General features: G+C 42.6%; 1 protein-coding gene and 1 pseudogene across 1 annotated transcript; both read left to right on the forward strand.

The window, feature by feature from the left end:
* The first annotated feature begins 971 nt into the window (after positions 1-971).
* LOC129601244 (uncharacterized) lies at positions 972-4,444 on the forward strand. The gene is made up of 6 exons (XM_055499999.1): positions 972-1,112; positions 1,309-1,385; positions 2,479-2,619; positions 2,702-2,900; positions 3,402-3,618; positions 3,982-4,444. The coding sequence occupies exons 1-6, from the start codon at positions 973-975 to the stop codon at positions 3,994-3,996; spliced, it is 789 nt and encodes a 262-aa protein (XP_055355974.1). The 5' UTR covers position 972; the 3' UTR covers positions 3,997-4,444.
* A 4,810-nt stretch (positions 4,445-9,254) lies between these two features.
* Positions 9,255-18,237, forward strand: LOC129601245 (CAD protein-like; annotated as a pseudogene).
* The last annotated feature ends 1,333 nt before the right edge of the window (positions 18,238-19,570 follow it).

The raw sequence follows: 19,570 nt of genomic DNA on the forward strand, positions 1-19,570 counted from the left end.
AGGAAAGTAGGCTGCAGCAACGGTAGCAGTGTAGTTAGGAAGGTAGACTACAGCGGCAGCGGCGGAAGTAGGAATATAGTACAGCACCGGCAGCGGCGGAGTTAGGAAGGTAGACTACAGCACCGGCAGCGGCGGAAGTAGGAATATAGTACAACACCGGCGGAGTCACGAAGGTTGATTACAGCACCGGCAGCGGCGAATTTAGGAAGGTAGACTACAGCAACATTAGCGGCGGTGTTAGGAAAATGGACTACAGCACCGGCAGCGGCGGTGCTCAGTTATTTGCTCAACGTGTACTTAAATCTTTCTAATGGGGGATTTATGAGATTATTAGTTATTTTATTAGAAAACGTTCTGCAACTGCAAGGTATTCATTTCTATGCAATTTCGTTGTGAGCTGCTACCACTGGATGACCCGATTTGTGCTTATGCATAAAAAATGTGTATACATTATGTATACACTGTACAGCTGCTTTATACTGTACTTTTATCGAATCTGTAACGAGGCTGTATTACTTTTTACTTTATTGACAAATTGTACAAGCTAAAAGCCATTTACACTTGAACTTGGCTGTATTATTTGTCAGCGCCGTTGATAGTGCAGTTGCAACTAAATAAACAGTCATTGTGCCCTGTCTGCTGAGCGCTTTTTTAACTGTATCGGCGAATGATACAATAAACCAGATTTTTCGCTAGAAAATGCCATGTTATTTGTCTGAATAAAAGAAATCTAAATGGCGCCGGCTTGAAGCGTACGATGAGTGGGAAAGGTGGTTTTTGGTTTCAGTTCCAAAATCTGCACGGCACCGGTGTCTGAATGAAACTTGTCTGCGCGCAGCAGCTTGTTTTTTCCTCATTGTTTTAGTCATGGGTTTTGGTAATAAAATTGTCGGCCGGCGCACGGGTGTCCAACGTAGCCGCATTTATGAAGTCCACTGTATCTTTTTCATGTTTGTTCTTTTTACAGATAAAATGTATCGCGCCCATTTGCCGCGGCGAACAGCGCACCTCGCTGAATCTTCCGCCGAGGACCAGGGGCCATCGGAGCAGACTGCGGGTCGCCGGAAAGCGGAAGAGGAAAAATTTCTTAAACGAGGACAGAGTTTAACAGCGTAAGTGTTTCGAAATGCTAGTGACAGGAGAGGAAATTTCAAATTCTCCTTCATAACAACTAGACGTATTTTTTATCATACACCCAGAAAGGCAATCTCAGGGCTCATATTTTCTTCGCTTTTTTATTTTAAAAGTTCACGTTACCAGTTTTGTTGTGACGATATCAGTTTTTAATTGTTGGCATATAACTTATAGGTCGCACCCGAAGGAGCGAGAACAAGCGCCGGAAGCGAAAAGCAAGAAGCGAAATAAAACACAAGCAGACGATGAAGGTAAATTAGTGACAATGTAAGATTTTAGGGAAATTACAGTGAGATGGAGTGAGTAATGCAGTCACAAAAGACTAACGATTTTATTGTACAGAAGTAAAATAAAATATTATAATAATAGATCCCGTGCAAACTGCGCGGATTAAGGTGAATTTCTACTCACATCACGCCATTTTAAATTATACAGGAATCGACAGAGAATTGATTTCTCTATCTACTGATGTGTATCAAGCTTTTATGAAAAAATTATACACCGATACCTATTTTAAAAACTATGATAGAGCAGAAACCTTTTACAAGGTTTTATTACTGCGCAGAAGAGGAGACATCTCTCTTCTGGGGAGATGGCAAGTTTGCTGACCACAAGCCGCGAAATTATTCACCACTGGCGCTTGAGTGTCAGAGAGTCATTCCTGCTCAGCTGAAACAGTAGTTGCTAACTTGCTGTACAATGAAGTACAACGCATCAACTGTCTCCGAATTTTTTTGATTTAGCAAGATATTATGTAATATGAACATTACGCAGCAACATATTATGTATTTCCGAAGCCTGTAAAATGAATAACTGCAAAATAAATAAAAAAATCTGTAAAATGAAGAAATGGAAAGTAAATGAAAAATAAATGTAAAGCGATCTGTAAAACCTGAAAGACGTACGACCTTAACGTGTAAAATGAGTAAATGTAAAATAAAGTAATGTAAAATGAATGTAAAACGACGCTCTGTTGCCTTGCTGGAAACAGCGTTCACCTCAGTTTTCATAAATTATGCAAGCCGAAGTAATTTTTGTTTTACAAAAATTTTGCCAGCCAGAAATCGTTTTCTCAAGCAAAAAATAAAATATGTTAATTTTGTTTCTTTGATCCTCTGAAAACGTTTCCAGTTATTTTCAGTTTTGTTATCGGAAACACGGTCCTTAGCGTTATTTAAATGTTTTAGTTAGATATTTGTTAAAAGAGCCATTACTTATCTCTTCGACGTGAAAGTCGTCTCTTGATTTCGCGGAAGTACAGTTAAAGCACACTTTTCGTAATAATCTGCATTCTGCAACATCTTTGCTGTTAACTTTTCAAGTGAAATGTTTTCTTCGCTGCAGTTACTATAAAAGATCGGCAGGATCAAGAGCGCGAAGCCCGTAAACGTCATCGGCAAGGAGAGGCTCGACCCGGAGAGGGGGCGGCCAAAGTGGACATTTCGATGGAGGAAAAGCGGAACAGTGAGAAGAAGAAGGAGAAACGTAAGCACACTTTTCGTAATGATCTGCATTCTGCAACATCTTTGCTGTTAACTTTTCATGTGAAATGTTTTCTCCGCTACAGGTATTACGGAAGATCGCCGATCGCCAGACCGCGAAGCCGGTAAACGTCATCGGCAAGGAGAGGCTCGACCTGGAGAGGGGGCGGCCAAAGCTGACAGATCGGACAGTGAGAAGGAGAAGCAGAAACGCGAAACGGACCGCCTCGCGGAGCTACTGTCACGGGCTGAAGCACTGACAAAGAAGAAAGAAGACAGTAGAAGGTATTAGTTGTTTTCTGTTTTACTGGGTACTCTTTTGCAGATGTATAAGCGCGCGGAAATCCGTAAACAAGCCAGGCTGTAAATGTATCATAATTGTCTATATGAAGGTACAGGTAGAGCGAAATGCGCGCCTAGAATGATTGCCACGTCACTATATTTATCGCAATAACAAGATGCGCTCCGCGGTTTAAGACCGCACTTTACTGCATCGAATTTAATTTAGCCAGCATCCGCCAGGTCTGCGATTGTTCCCATTAAAATATTTGGTGTGCACCGGCGGACTGGCACGCCAAATGCGTGTTACGTGTTTAAAAAGTGCAGTGGGGCGTGCCGTAATAAGAAGTTAGGCGCAAACCCGTAAATTTGTTATTCTCACTATATTAGCTTACGCTAAATTTATAGCCCGGCTTGTATTGGTACTGAACAGTAGTACTTTTTTAAATAAGCAGCATTTTTGTTTTTTTCAAGTAATTTCATAACTGCTTCCCAAAATGCTAATAGGGAACGCAATAAAAGACGACAAAAGCTCAAGCGCATACGGAATCGTGAGAAGGTTAACGAGCACCTTCGTGAAAAATCCAAACAGCGGATGCAAGAAACTACCAAAGAAAGGGCTTTTCGGCAAACCGAAGCAGGAGCGCGGCAAAATGCTGCATTTGCCAAAGGGCACTCCAGACGTGTGCAGACGCAATTTAAAAAACTGCTGGAGATCGACGCGGTATATTAATCCTTGATATCGGCAACCATCAGTACATTACATTAATCGTATTGGTTTTGTATTTTTTGTTATTTCCAATTTCTTTAATCTTTATCTGAATAATAAATAAACTGATAAAAATTTGAAAAAGTAAGCAAGAATATTCCATATGGAGAATTAATAATGAAGCTCAGTATTAAAAACAAATGAATTTCAAAATGGGGATGAACAGATTCTGATGTTAAAAAAATTTCACATTCTGTTGTTAATTTTTAATTGAGAAGGGTGGTTGCATTTGCGTATTTGGTGATTACTAACTGAAAACTTTCTACTTCTCTGCATTCCTCTTCGATTAACATTTGATGCTAATATTTGGTTTTGCAGTTACTCGGCAAGTAGCCGGACAGCAGTCGTCGGCGATGCGGAAGGACACGCAGTGCGGTGCTCAGTTTTGGCTTCGTGCGACAGGATTCGGCAGTCGGATCGGATCTCAGTGTGTGTTGGCTGGTTCTTTCTTTTGCGTTCCGTGTTTTGTTTTTTTTTATGAAGGCAGCGGGAATTTGTTGTTCGTATTTCAGTAACCAGATTAAATGTTTTTACTAAAATCGGATCGGATCTCACTTCAGTGTGTTGGTTCTTTCTTTTGCGTTCCGTGTTTTGTTTTTTTGTGAATGCAGCGGGAATTTGTTGTTCGTATTTCAGTAACCAGATTAAATGTTTTTACTAAAATCGGATCGGATCTCACTTCAGTGTGTTGGTTCTTTCTTTTGCGTTCCGTGTTTTGTTTTTTTGTGAATGCAGCGGGAATTTGTTGTTCGTATTTCAGTAACCAGATTAAATTTTTTTACTAAAAGCTGTTCAACTGCAGTTATCTAGGGAGCATACACACAGTAAGACATAAGTACATGATTAAGCTCCAAAATCCAAACCATACTTGCGGTATAATCTACACATAGTGACTAACAGTCCGGAACCGGATCGATTATCCAGATACTGCAGTTCATTCTTCCAGAGTATGAAAATTATTGAAACATTTTCAGGAAATTTCGTGTATCTGTGGCAGTCGTACAGCGATCCGCGGTGCGCACAATAAACATTAACTCAACATCGTTAGCGGTGTATCGGCGCAACCAGCAGCGGCAGAACTGATGGGAAATGGAATGGTATTTCATCGCGAGAATGGAACGGGAAACACTACATACAGTGTTAAATAATAAAATCACAATTAATGTTACCGCTGCCGGAATCCACTGGGGGCGCTGGAATCCCGGCTGCTGGGAGGCTGGTACTCTCGTGATCGGCTGTGTGCGGTGACCGTGGGTCAGCCAGAAGCCGGCCAACCGGGGGTCGGCGGAAGAGAGCGACAAGTGCCCTGCGCAACCGAAGGCCCCTTTACTGAGCAACGCGAAATAACAGCAGCGCAGACAGCAGGGTGTGGCGGGTGGTAAAGAACCAATCACTCGCGCGCGCACGAACAAGAAATGCAAAGAAATCGGCCAGAAATGCAGAACCCAACGCAGGCACAGAAACAATGTCGAGAGCAAAAGCAGGCGGGTGAGTGCCGGCGGCCGCTTTGATTTAAGCGGTCGCAGCGCCACGAACACAGGTAACTGCCTACACACGGCGGAAAGGGGAAAAGCGGGAGCACACATCCTCCAACATCAGTAAACGTTGTTATTTTTTTATGCTTTACTAGCAGACCCCGCGCAAATTGCGCGGATTAAATAAGAGAAGACAATTCAATGCAAAAAAATAATATTTCAACTTCTTCTATTGATATAAGTACTTTTATGAGGAAGTTATACAATTATAATTTTACTGTTATTAAAATGCTGCCGGACTGCCAGGACAACCCTAGACATGACATCCCGGAAATGGGCCGGCTTTCGGCTTAGCTCTTCACAACGAAACCTTCGCACCATAACAGTAAATAACTAACGCAACCATCATTCAAAAGGTTAAATTGTTTGCCCAGTTGCAAAATAATCTGAACAGTAGCATAAATTTAAATACAGTCTATGCTACTGTACCTCCAAATTTTTACCATCGCGATTCGCGCTCTCAGCCGCGCTGTTCCGAGCTTCAATGCACCATCAGCCTTGCAGTTGCAGTCTAGAAAATTTTAATAAGTACTGATTGAATCAAACACTCCCGCTTGACAATCAAATTATTAAAAAAATTTCCGATTTCCAATTGGTTTTCGGTTGCTTTGCATTCACAACGCAACCAATGGTCAATAACTTTACAAAAAATTCGTAAACAGCCATTTGAAATATTGTAGTACGTATTTCTTTCATCGCTCGTTTAATCGGAAATGCAAAGCAAGTTGGCTCGCTTGCTGCTCCGCGAGCTCTGCTCGCGCCGCAGCTCGGCGTCGCCTGTGGCTTGGCCTCCTGTGAAAAACTGACGAAAATTATTCCACGTTAAGCAAAATCTCTCGTTTTCAACACTGGAACGTTCCATCTTGGATGACGCACCTAACGACCACTAAGCAATCACTCATATGCTTCTGTTAGGTTTCTTATGTTTCTTAAACAAAACAAACAAAAGCTGAACAAACAATTTCTAACCATAAGACAAATCAACAGTTCCGAGAGCAAAATCGGAAAATCCCGCACCATCAACACTTAATATCTGCATGTTAATGCACATTAACTAAGCTCGGAAATTCAGCTGCCAGCTTGCTGTCCGTACAACATGTTATACCAATTTTCTCGGACATCATTTTCCACAGAAAACAAATTAACTGTGCTCGCAACATGCGAGTCGCAAGGCGTGGCAAATTTTTGGCCTTTAACGGCATTTCATTACCAATGGCAACCGCCCGTCGAAACGTTGTACCTTTAAACTGGTCAAACCACTGCGAGCGACGGCTCCTTGAGAAACGGTTTTGAGCAGTTCTATTCTTCCATACTCGCAGACTTTGGTAGGTCTTCGTGCCTAAATCTAGCTTTTTCGGAAGCCATTTGTTGAAGAAAATTTATAATTCCATTCAAGAATCAAGACTACGGAAAAATGTGGTCATGATTCAATAACTTTCCCAGTCCCAGCAAAGCTGGCCAAAACGCGTTTTAGCTACCGATACTGTGGTGGGGTGGTCAATTTTGCAGTGGTGGATTCTCAACTTTTCAAATTGACATTCTGTTTAGAATTCTTTAAGTATTCTTTCAAACATTTGTTTTTTTTTAAAAACTGACTTGCGATGGCTAATATGCACAGTAAGGGCTATCGAATGATGCGTAGACATGGAAGTTTGCTTCAATGGATCGGGCTGGCGAACTCAACAGAGTGGGAATTTCGTTAAGCCTTACGCCAATATTATATAGTGATTCAGCCTGCTATGGTGGACAGCGTCACTAAATGCTATGGAAAGGAAACCATGTTGTTAATCGTCATTTCTTCTCGTCGTTGACAGTTGAAACTACCGCAAACGGCAGTATCACCGTACTTAGAAATAAGTACAACGCAAAGGGGAGAGTCTCTGTGCGAACACGGAACTGACCAATGGCCACCGGTTTCTCTGATTATTATTATTATTATTCATCGTGGAACAGGTAGCCCATTTCCGGCTAGGGTGACATACATAGAAATGCAACGCAAACGGGGATTTCTCTGCACGACCAGGAAATAACCTTCTTTGACACAGGTCAAAGTTAAGCAAGGTCATTTTCTCCATTTCGGTACTTATTCATGCGGGAAATTACCATTAACCCCGTCACACGTTATCGGTAAATAAATATTTGAATATAAGTCAACATTTACGTGCTACTTGGCACGGGAATCTTACCGTCGTGCCGAACAGCAGGCGGCCAGGTCGCGGCAGTACTTCGGGTTCCTGCGGGTTCTCCGACAGATTTGAAGATGGCGCTCTTATGGAAGTGAATATATGTTGCCGTACTTCATCAGGAAACACTGCGGAGCAGGCTCTAACTGAGCGATGTCGCGGCCAGATGGCCTCCTCAAATTCCCGGAGAGCCATGAACTCCTCAGTCAAAGTGCTCAGCGAGCGAGGAACGCTTTTGTTGGAATGCACATAATAAAGGTCAACTGGCACTAATAAAAACTGCCATAAGACCCACAATTTAATAATCTTATCAAACAAGACATTCACTAACTAGTTTACTTTAATTATTTCAAAAGACGCGGAAAACAAGGGTAACTTCGTTAATCAAAAGTTCAATCTATCACATCTGTAAAATACATCTGCAGAATCTCAACGCGGAAGTTGTGCATGGCGAGCTAAACCGTGCAGACGAAAGCATGCCGCGCTGTGCGTTATTATAGTGGTGCTGTGTGCGCGAGCAGTAACGCCCACTACCGTGTGCTGCTTCCCTGTACACCCGCTCTGTGGTTGCAGTTCTGCGACTGCGTCACTCTGCACCTCAAATCAGCAGCCTTGCGCCATAACAATTTGCAAATTATTTTTGGAATTCAAGATAAGATAGAAAAATTTCAAATTTTTCTAACATCAGTTCGCAAATTTCGAAATTTGAGGACTAATTACAACATTAAATTGATCTGCAAAAAATTAATCTACAAATTTAAAAATTATTTGGGCATGTTATTTGAAATTAATTCGGAAACCACAAAGGCTTATGGTCTGTTTTTCCGCCGAAGACACCACCCACGAAGGTTTGAACGGCATCGTTCGTAGATCATGCGTGCCAGCCGGCATCATTAACGTCTGAAAGTCGCCCAGGCTGACATGCCAATGCCATGCCCCACTTTTTCCTGGAATCGTGGTTTGTACCTGGCTTGGAAGGTGACTTGTGTTGACGCCGTCACTTTCTCCCATCTCAAACCCACATCCGTCACCGCGAGATCGGCCGTCAGGCAAGCCAAAGATGAGAAATGGCGCAGCTATAATATTCGTACACCCGTTGTGTAGCACACCCGTTATAGTCTACATCGAGCGCGGTTTGGATTTAGATGGGTGACCACTCTGAGTTTAGGCTGCGAGTGCACGGCCGGCAAGGCCTGTGTGCGAAGTGTTTGGCTGAGGCAGCAATACCACCAAGGAGATGGGCACGGGAGATGGAGGATCACAATAAGTACCACCCTGGCTACTCAGTAACGGCTTGGACTGAAAGGCCTGTGATGTCCGCAGCACCAATCGTGCCAAATGGAACGAGACAGGGAGATCAGTCGAAGCAGAGGATTAGCGCCTTCCCTAGAGATGTGCTTGCTGTCTACCTGTTTAGAATTCTCTTAGTCTGGTTCCGTTGAACGTCTTGCTCTGCCCGAGCCGGTTAGCGCCATTGCGCGTTAAAAAAAAGCTGGCGCTCGCGTTTGCGAGCTGCTGAATACGATCTGTCTGTTGCAGTGTTATAGCCTCCATTGTAACTCTGCGTGAATGAATTACCGTACTTTGCACAGAATGTTCTGTCTGTCACCTGATTAAGTTTGGTGTTTGTAGCGCAGACTAAATCGCTATTCGGCAAATTACTTAAGTAATATGTCAAATAAGACCGTTGTGAAGTAGATCCTAATTAATCTTAATCCTAATTAAGTAGTTTTTCTTTATATTTTATCTACAATTAAAAGATCGTTTAGGTTATTGAGGTTTTTTTTTTTGCTTCATTTACAATTTTTGTTTGGCTAATTTATTCATTGTCAACGGGTCTGGGGCCGGACCCCTGCTACCCTTTTGGACAACCATGCCTGACAATGCCAGCGAGGATGATGGCTACGATCCTTTCTCCATCGAGAAACTTGCCAAGCTTTTCCCTGATGGAACGGCCAAGGATCAGTGGTCTTTTACCAAGCTTATCCCTTTGATACGACAGATGATCCCAGCCATAGCCAGCGATCTGGAATGCGTACAAAAGTACCCTGTATACCACGAGGATTTGAACGGCTTGATTACCAAGTGCTTTCAGGCCCAAGTCTCCCCGCTTATCACCCCGATCGTGGAAGAAAACAAGCGCCTTAATGCAGAGCTAACTACGGTGAAGGCCCAGATACGCGAATTACAAGAGCGACAGAAAAGGTACGATGAGGCCTCTGCAACACTGCAGGCACTCTGGGACGAAGTTACAGCCTTGAAAGCAACCTCAGTCAAATTACCTACGAATACCGTCGCAACTGGTGGATTAGTTCCTCAACCCTCCGGGTTTCGATCCACCACAACGACCCCTGTCGACACACCGGTGAAAGGTTCCCCGTCCAATGGAGTTTCACAAGCGTCAACCCCTGACTGCAAGGTTTCCCCTCCTTGCTTCGATGAAACCCCTCTGAGTGGGCCCGCTACCAAAGAATCCTGGACAACCATCGTTAAAAAGGGACAAGTGGTTCGCGGTACTCGCGAGAAGGCTTCTAACGCTTCAAATGACATCATCATGTCGACCTACAGTTTATGCGTGTCTCTAAAACCGACAAGGAAAGAGAGAAAAAGGATTTCTGTCTACACGGCATCCCCCCGCTGGAGCAGACTGAGCACCAGACCCCTGACGACTACAGTAGGGATTTGAAGGCAACCATCGAATCCATCGGGATCTCTGTCAGATTTGTCTCAATTTATTCTGCTAAAAAGGGTCGTAAGAATAGTTTGTTCGCACGTGTTGGTTCTTACGCCAGTGAGTCTGAAAAAATGTTCACGGCAGACAACTGGCCCCCTAACATCGGGGTGCGTGAATGGCAGTTCACCCCTAAGGAGCAGTAGTTGCCGCTGTCTCGTTTGCATAATCAAACTTCTTTTTTCTAGTACTTAGTTTGTACTTTCACGTGATACTTATTAAAGGTCCACCAACCTGATTAATGCATTGCTAAACATGTAAACCGAGCCGTTTTCGAAACAACTAGCCGAATAAAGCAATAGCAAAGTACGGCTGTGTTTTTGGTTGGCCGATACGATTTTCTTTGAAGCAGGTGTTACAGCAATGATGTTACGTAATGCAAAGGCGGTATGTATACGTAGGTACGGCAGTTGCAAATTTTACAAAAAATGTGGCATGCATCTGCTACACATCCAAATAGCAACGTTCCGCTGTTATATTTGCCCGATTGCTCCAGAAGATCTTCCACAATATTTCACATCCCCGTTGTTAGAGCACTTGCATGGACTTCTGCATGACATATTTCCACCAGGACCGCATTTTACGCCGCTACACCTTGGAGTTTGACCATGAAGCACTCGGGAAAATTCTAGAAAAATGAGGATTCGTGATTATTCAGTAACATAAGAAAAGACGAAATTTACGTACAATAGGAAGTATTTTTTTAGATGCAAAAGTAGACAAGGAAATAAGTTAAATTTTGATTTGTACGTACCTCGAGCAAGTGCGTGAGCCGGTAACGTTACCGCGGCGGGCGGATCGTCATAATGATCTGCGTACAACATAATTACATAAGGTCACAAGCGCACAAGCTCCAATAAACTGCAACAAAATTTGCTGTAGGTTTCTCATTTGTTAAAACAAACGCACAAGACTCGACTTAACGCAAGGAATTTTATTATGACCTCTCAACAGGTTATAGCCAAGCTACACAGGTGATTTTTCGGTTATTGTTATTGTCTTCCTTTATATACGGAATCTAAATTTTTGGTTTAAATTTTCGCTACGTAAAATTTGTGATACAGTGCTTATATCTATATGAAGGCGTTCTTTGCAAACTGCCCTTTGGGATTGGCTAATGTCAGAATAACTTTTCTTATTTAATACTTTTGTTTAGCCGCCGGATATATTTAGATCAATGACTTTGGCAGTTTTCTGCATTGGCCAGTGCTCCGCTGGCAATCCAGGAAAGGTTGTGTTAAATTTAAACTGCTTTCACTTTTTTTTACTTCTCGTATCTTCATTTTTCTGGGTTATTAAATTTATGCTGCTATATCCACGGCCTTTTGGAGTGGTTTCGGACGAGAGAACGCGCGCCACGCAAGTACATTTGAAGGTTTTAATGCTAGCCAAGACCGGAAGGACGATGGCGCATATGATACCGTAAAATGGATGCCGCTTTTAGGTAGAAGTAAGCTAATTATGCAGATGCATTTGATACAACACGTATACAACATTGACTGCTACTTTACTTAGTCTGCAATGTGCATATGTCGATGAATTATGAGACTATTAAAACACACATCATTAAATTACTTTTATTATGGTACTATCACAATCCAACTATAGTAGCCGAATCGATAAGTACTCGTACCTTTCCAAGTGGAAAATTGAAAAATCGGCCAAGTATTTACGGCGACCTGATTTTCTTAACCCGGAAGTATTAGTGAAAGGCAGCTTGTTCCGCGATTTCCCTGACATTACTGCAGAACGGATCACGATCCCATGCAAAATATTGGATTCGTATTGTAGTAAAATTACTGTAGCCAGTAGCGCATTCTGAGCAGGTAGACTTTTCCAGACCGCAAAAGCTGTTAGACCTAATTTTACAGCAACCAGCTTCGGAGGAGTTTCCGTAAGTGTTCCCGTCTACTCCTCACAGCGGTTGGAAAATGGCCGGACACACACACATCCAACATTGGGAGTTGTCGTGGAAGCTGGGACATTTGCCTTGGGACACGACTGCCACATCTGCAAATTAGTAAAATGGGCGAAGTAAGTACGGAATTACTCTGCAAACTGCCAAATATTGTTAACAACTGTTTAACATACACACATACATGTTGAAAAATATGGTGCGTAAGTGACAACAGTATTGTACGTGTAAAAAAGTGCGTAAATATCAAATAAATTATTACTGTACATGCCCTATTGTACATACTTTTGCTGCTGGCTTCGCAGGCGTTGCCATACGTTTTCCCGTCGATCGGCACCACAAACTAGTCGTTGGTGTGGTTGTCGTCGGACATCCGCCTTGCGACCCTACTGCCACTTCTATGTCACTTCGAATACGTTTGTTTTGTAGAATTGTATGACTACATGATAATTCATGGTCAAGTACATATATATCGAGCACATTTATGTATTACGCGAGCAGAAACATTAACGGTTCCCAATTTTGGATTTAATGTCATAGGTAGCGGACCTGCTAGAACAGTTCGCTACACAAGCGCTGGCGTATGTCTTCCCATCGACACCACAAACGGGTGCGAATATTGCCGTGCAAATACAACCTGGATTTGCAGTCGTCGCACCACATTGCCACAGCGACTTGTAAAATAATTAAATAATGCAGGATATACGAGTACAATGCATTTATACATACTTACAAGTTACAATGTAAATTTGTACTCAAATAACCGTTATTTTAAATGGTCTTTTTTCAATAGTTTTTTTTAAATATGCAGTATGAATCGATTTCCTCAACAGAAGTTTATAATGAGCATACTAACAGTATATACATATATACCTATATTATGGAAATCATGTACTAGACTGACAATGTAAGTTGGTCGTGCTTGTTATAAAGCATTAGTCTTGTTCAAATTGTTGTTTGCAGAAAACCACAAAGTCCAAATATCCTAAATAACTTCAAATATATATTTGAAGTTATATATCAAGTATATATATATCACCGGTTTATTTAACGGCCAGACCATGCAGACCATGCATGACCATGCAGACCTGCAGTATGATAACACTAGAGTAAATCGGAAACTAACTGGAAGAGGTGGTGACTCGTTTTCTTTTGTGGTTTTTTTAGACACCATCACCACTGTACAATCCTCGCGGGAATCCAAAAATTCTGGCTGTTGACTGCGGACTGAAGTATAATCAACTGCGCTGTTTCCTCAAGCGCGACGCATTCGTGCAAGTTGTCCCATGGAACCACCCCATTCACAAGGAAGTGGACAACTTCGATGGACTATTCCTGAGCAACGGCCCCGGTGATCCGCACTGTGCACAACGCTCATTGCGAACCTGGCCACGTACATGCAAAACCCCCAGTGTAGACCGGTGTTTGGCATCTGTATGGGACATCAGATTTTGGCGCTGGCCGCTGGCCTGAAATCGTACCATCTCCAATAGGGCAACCGCGGACATAATCAGCCATGCGTCCACAATGGCACCGACAAGTATTACATAACCAATAAAATCACGGTTTTGCCATCGACACCAAGGAGATTACACATCCCTGGGAAGTACTCTTCACCAACGCCAACGATGGCACTAATGAGGGGTTATTCATTCAGAGAAACCGATTTGTTCGTAAGTCCAGTTCACAGCATGAAAGTGACCTTTAGAGTTGATATCGGTTTAAACAAAGACCAAGGGCGCTGCCATACAAAACTGCACTCATACCGCTATATAACAAAATTACCATGAAACTATTATTGTGCATATTCACATAATGTGCTTGCTCATTGCCCTCGAAAATAATGCAGTCTACTGGCGTAGCGTCTACGCGAGTAGACTGCACTACTGTAGAGCGGCAATGGCTTGCTGTTAGCTTTCGGGAGAGACTTCCACAAATTAAATCGGTTGGTGATTTAGGACATTCTTAACTTTACGGTAAATTTTACGTGTAGCGCCGTTATAAAAACTTGTCGAATAATGTAAGAGCGATTCATTGGCTGCTTTCTCGAGCAAATACTTTTTGCCTGATGGCACTGCTAATTTTACTGTGAATATTTTTTTGGCTTTTGCTGCATGTTCACGCTGTTAGCGTTTCATTGCGGATACATAGATATCTATCGATTTACACGTACCAGATGTATACGTTCCCTGAGCCTATTTGCTGTTGTTGGACGCAATCAACATCCGTTGTTTACGCTTTCACAGCGCACGATGCCTTGTGGTGATTTAAACTAGTAACCTTTACTGCCGTAGGGTGCAGTTCCATCCTGAGCACATGGCTGGTCCCGCCGATCTAGAATGCTTGTTCGATTTATTCCTGCAGACAGTTAAATATACAAAAAATGGCCACCCGCACAGTTTCCGGGAGCAGATCATTAGGAAGTTGCAGACTCCGCCGGCGCCCTGTCCAGTGACGGCGTTTAAGCCTAGGAAGGTGCTGGTGCTGGGCTCTGGTGGGCGGAGTATCGGACAAGCCGGAGAACTCGACTACTGTGGATCTCAGTGCATCAAGGCACTGAAAGACGAAGGCATCACGACGGTTCTCGTCAATCCCAATATCGCCACGGTGCAGACCGCAAAAGGCATTGCTACGAAAGTGTACAACTTGCCGGTCACAGTGGACTATGTCGAACAGGTGATGCAATATCTGACTGAATAATAAATGCATTTTTATACAGCAACGGACTGAATTACCAGAAATCGGTGAAGAAAAAAACTTAGAAGTAAAATTCGAATCTTCTACAGGAGCAGCTACAGTAGCTTGCTATGCACTATGAACTCTGGGTCATTTTTAATGATAATTATCGTACTACATAATTTTACCTCTCCGTCTTTCTTTTGTAAACCGTAGTGCAAAACGATACGATACGACTAATAGCATTACTATTAGTCGTGTCGTATTTTTTTATACCGTATTGTGTTCTATAAGGCTTTGCGTTGATTGAAGGATTAGTCAAGTAAATTGTGTGTGGAAATAATTGTGTTATGCGAAATATTATTGTTCAACCCTAACTCCTAATGTGCTGTAAATAACTCAATAAATAGCCAGCTTCACTATTGTGCGTCCATTATCCATATACTGTACCGAGCAGCGCAAATGTAAGCGTAAATGTAAGCGTTCGTACAATCACCTGTTGCGCTTTTTTTGTTATGTTGTATTATTAAGTTTTCGATGATTGTATCAGTTTTATTTATATGTAATCATTTTGATGTTCGTAACCTCTGTGTGAATAAGAAACCATACACTACAATTGTACGTACTACTCTGGAGGTGTATTATCAATAGATTCATATATCCTTACGTCCTTATTTTTTGGAATTTTATCTTCTAAATCAAGATTGATTTTTTCAATAAGTTGATTATTTTATAAAATAGAGCTTCGCACAAACGTTCCTACCTTTATATTTAAAAAAAATCTTAAGTTTGGGAGAAGGTCTAAAAAAATTTTTAGAAGCTGTAGTACTTAGAGGTTGTTAGTACTTGTCTCACTTCATCTAGCGGCTACAGTACTGTACATTAAAAACGGGAAAAAAACCGTGAAAAGGCAAACAAAAAGAAAAACGGAAAAAAATCCGTGAAAAAGGCAAACAAAAAGAAAAACTACGGAGGCTTTCAGTTTTTATAAACTGGTCGAATTTAACCGGAAAGCTTGAAAACTGTCCGCATTTCCACATGTTTAAAATATTTTCGGATCTGGCTTCGCTGAGGTTTTATATTTGAAATATTTCTCAAAATCTTTTTTACTGCTGTACGAAGTATATTTTGCATTTCTTTCATTCTTCCATACCTCGAACACAACTGGTCGCGCGCTAGCGCGACCGATACTTGTAATTATTATACTCTTATACAGATAGTGTAACAGTGTAATAGTAAGAAGTATGCTATTCGCAGTACGGGAGTAGTTCTCGTAATGTTTTGGGTGGGACATTTTATTTAGGTGATTAGAACGGAACGACCAGATGGAATTCCACTGAATTTCGGCGGCCAGACCGCTCTGAACTGCGGTGCCCAGCTGAAAGAGCAGGGCATTCTGGATAAGTACAGTGTGAAAGTGCTGGGCACCCCGGTGCAGGTCATCGTTTGGACGGAAGACCGAAAACTCTTTGCAGACAAACTGGCAAATATCGGCTACCGGGTCGCACCCAGTATGGTGGCCTATTCGCTGCAGGTAGCCGTGGACGCAGCGCAGACCATCGGGTATCCAGTGTTGGTGCGCGCGGCGTATTCCCTCGGCGGTCTGCATTCGGGTTTCGCCAACAACGTCCAGGAACTGACGGAGATCGCCACGCGAGCGCTCTCGGTGTCGCCGCAATTACTTTTGGATAAATCGCTGCGTGGATGGTGAGAAGTGGAATACGAAGTCGTACGGTATGGGATATCCATGAAAATTGTATTACGGTATGTACTCTGTAAATGCATTACTATTTACTACTCACTTCTTGAGTAACTGATTTCTAACTTTACCCTTGTGGCGCTGACGCGGTAGTCTTTAGACAAAATTTTTAAACAAAACCGAACTACTTACTACTAAATACGTTGCGATTTTAGGCAACCAGGGTATATCTATATTAGTAGTAGAACGGTCATGGAAGTAAGAAACTTCTAAAAATGTAAACAAGCAACATAATAGAATTAATGCATCGATAGAAACAATCGATAGAACATGTATCGATAGAAGTAATAAAAGCACCTAAAGAAGTATACATGAAGTGCTATAATAAATCATGGGCTGTCATTGTCAACAGCTGGAAGTAACCAACAATGATGAAGTAAACACAAAGAGGAATAATTACAAAGTTTCAATAGGCAGATCCTTCTTATGCGCTAAGTTCAGTAGTAAGAACGTTATTTTTATCATTTTCGAACAGGTATGCAATATGGAGAACATCGATCCGTTGGGCATCCACACCGGGGAGTCGATTGTGGTGGCGCCCAGCCAAACGCTGACCAATGCCGAATACCACCTATTGCGAACTGCGGCCATCGAGGTCATCCGGCATCTGGGTGTGGTGGCAGAGTGTAATAATCAGTATGCCCTGAATCCGCAATCGCATGAGGTCACTTGACAGTACAGTTATTGAATTACTGGTCGCAGTGTGCAAAATGTATCTTGTTGTGTTGGCTTTTCAGTTTTATGTGATCGAAGTCAATGCGCGACTGTCGCGCAGCTCCGCCCTGGCCAGTAAAGCCACCGGGTATCCGTTGACCTACAATGCAGCCAAGCTGTCCATTAGGCAGAGTTTGGTGGAGCTGCGCAATCCGGTGACGGGAGTAACGACGGCCTGTTTCGAGCCCAGTTTGGATTACTGTGTGGTCAAAGTGCCGCGGTGGGATTTGAGGAAGTTTCCCGGCGTCAGCACCAAGGTGACCAGCAAGTGCCTTAAATACGATGCTTTTTGCGGGCAATCGTAAATTTGTTGATTTTGTTCAGTTCATTCGTGCAGCACTAAAGAAATACATAAATATTCATTGCTACACAAATTGTTGACCATGATTAAATTTTGATGACGTTGTCTGTTACACCGCATCTTTGTTAGATCGGAAGCGCCATGAAGAGCATCGGCGAAGTGATGGCCATCGGTCGTAATTTCGAAGAAGCACTTCAGAAGGCCTTGCACATGGTCGACGAACACTACGCCGGCTTTGAACCATAAGTCGAGGAACTTTCTGACGATGTAAATCATTCCAGTTTTCTTTGGTAGCGACAATAAAATTAAATTTTTCTAGGAACTGAGTAACCCCAGTGACCGAGGCATCTTCACCGTGGCCACCGCCCTGGCGGAGGTTTACACTGTGAACCGTCTGCACGAGCTGACGCGAATTGACCGCTGGTTCCTGTACCGCATGAAGAACATCATCGACTTCCGCCAAGAACTGCGCACGAAGGTGGCTCAGTCGCCCAGCCGCAATCTACTGCTGTCTGCTAAGATGCTGGGCTTCTCCGATGCCCAGATTGCTAAGCTGGTGCGTAGTACGGAGCAGATCATCCGCAATATTCGGCTGGAGATGGGTGTCCTTCCATGGGTCAAGCAGATTGATACGGTGGCCGGCGAGTGGCCGGCTTACGCCAATTACCTCTATTTGACCTTTCATTCGCAGCAGCATGACGTGGTGTTTGATGCGAAATCTTCTGCTGTGATGGTGCTCGGATCTGGTGTTTACAGATAAAATTACGATTTTTGAACGTTTCTTTATAAGTAGCGTCAGCTTTCTACAATTTATGGTAAATGCACCAGTTTACCGAAAGCCTGTGAAGACTACTGGTATACTTGAACAAACATTCTTTCAAAATACAACTGCAAGCGTACCGTCAGCCAAATGAAGTTCATTCCGGATTGTGTTCTCTAGGAACGGCCGTAACATATAACCTAAAAGAGTATGCACAAATTGATTTAAAGATCTCCTCATGCACGTTTAAAAATGATAAAAAAAATTTATGGTAATTAAAATTAAAAAAAGATGTCTCACCCAAAAGTGAACAAAACCGCAGAACGAATTCTTCCTTGAAGAACTTCTTCAGCAAAGGAAAAAGGTTCGACCGATCTCCGGTAAAAATTGCTGCAAAGTCGGGCAAAGAAAGAGAAGCATCCCAGTAATAATCGGAATCTTCAATGCGGCAAGGCGTAAATTCAAGCTCCTCGCTTTCATCCCCGACAAATGTGCCAACAGATTTCGGACCAAGGACGATCGTCCGTTCGTCGTCTTGAAATCGCACAGAAGTAATAATGCGCTTGTCGCGCGAATCGCCGTATTTCCTGCGGCAAAAGTCATAAATGTAATGAAAATTTAAAATTTTATGTTAGTTAGTACTGATTGTATGCATATGTTTAGGTAATGCTAATATTGATGTATTCAGTTATCGCAAAGAAAAGTAGTTCCGGTTGAGCGCTCTTATAGCGCTTTTCCGGGTGGGCAATTTCTTGGCGTCTTTCGAAACTGGCATCCTTGGCAGGCGAGTATGTAATTCTTTACATCTGTACTCATTCTGTCCCAATAATATCGAAGTCTTATTGCTGACAGAGTCTTTTCAAATCCCAAATGGCCTGCCGCTTTCTCGTCGTGTAATGCGTGGATTATCGGTCTTCGCATTGACAACGGTACCACATATGACCTTTCAAGTTTCCCATTTTTATCCTTTACTCGGTACAATATACCGTTCCACAACTGGTAATGCACTTCAAATTTTGATCTCGTTTCAGCATCTGGTAGATGTTCCAATTCATCTATTATCATTGCCAGATGGGGATCTTTTAACTGTTTGTTCCGCAACTGCAAGTTCGAGTCGTCTTCTTCCTCCTCATCACCTTGCAGGTTAACGATACGAACTGTTGCCGTGCTGAGTTCGTTCCAGTCCTTGATGACCTTACAAAGTGGTAGTGGTTTGTGCCTCTTCTTCATCTGTTTCGGGAATCTCAGTAGCTTAATCGGACACTCGTTCAATGCTTGTGACACTTTGTCCGCTTCCCAAAGGTCATCTGTATTCTCCGTTGTTTCATCAAGT

Source organism: Paramacrobiotus metropolitanus, unplaced genomic scaffold, assembly GCF_019649055.1.
Source record: "Paramacrobiotus metropolitanus isolate TYO unplaced genomic scaffold, Prichtersi_v1.0 Parri_scaffold0000222, whole genome shotgun sequence".
Classification (NCBI taxonomy): Eukaryota; Metazoa; Tardigrada; class Eutardigrada; order Parachela; family Macrobiotidae; genus Paramacrobiotus; species Paramacrobiotus metropolitanus.

Coding starts and splice junctions, on each gene's coding strand:
- LOC129601244 (XM_055499999.1), top strand. CDS start 973: ATGTATCGCGCCCATTTGCCGCGGCGAACAGCGCACCTCGCTGAATCT. Junction 2,620..2,701: donor TGAGAAGAAGAAGGAGAAAC/GTAAGCACACTT, acceptor TCTCCGCTACAG/GTATTACGGAAGATCGCCGA. Junction 2,901..3,401: donor AAGAAAGAAGACAGTAGAAG/GTATTAGTTGTT, acceptor AAATGCTAATAG/GGAACGCAATAAAAGACGAC.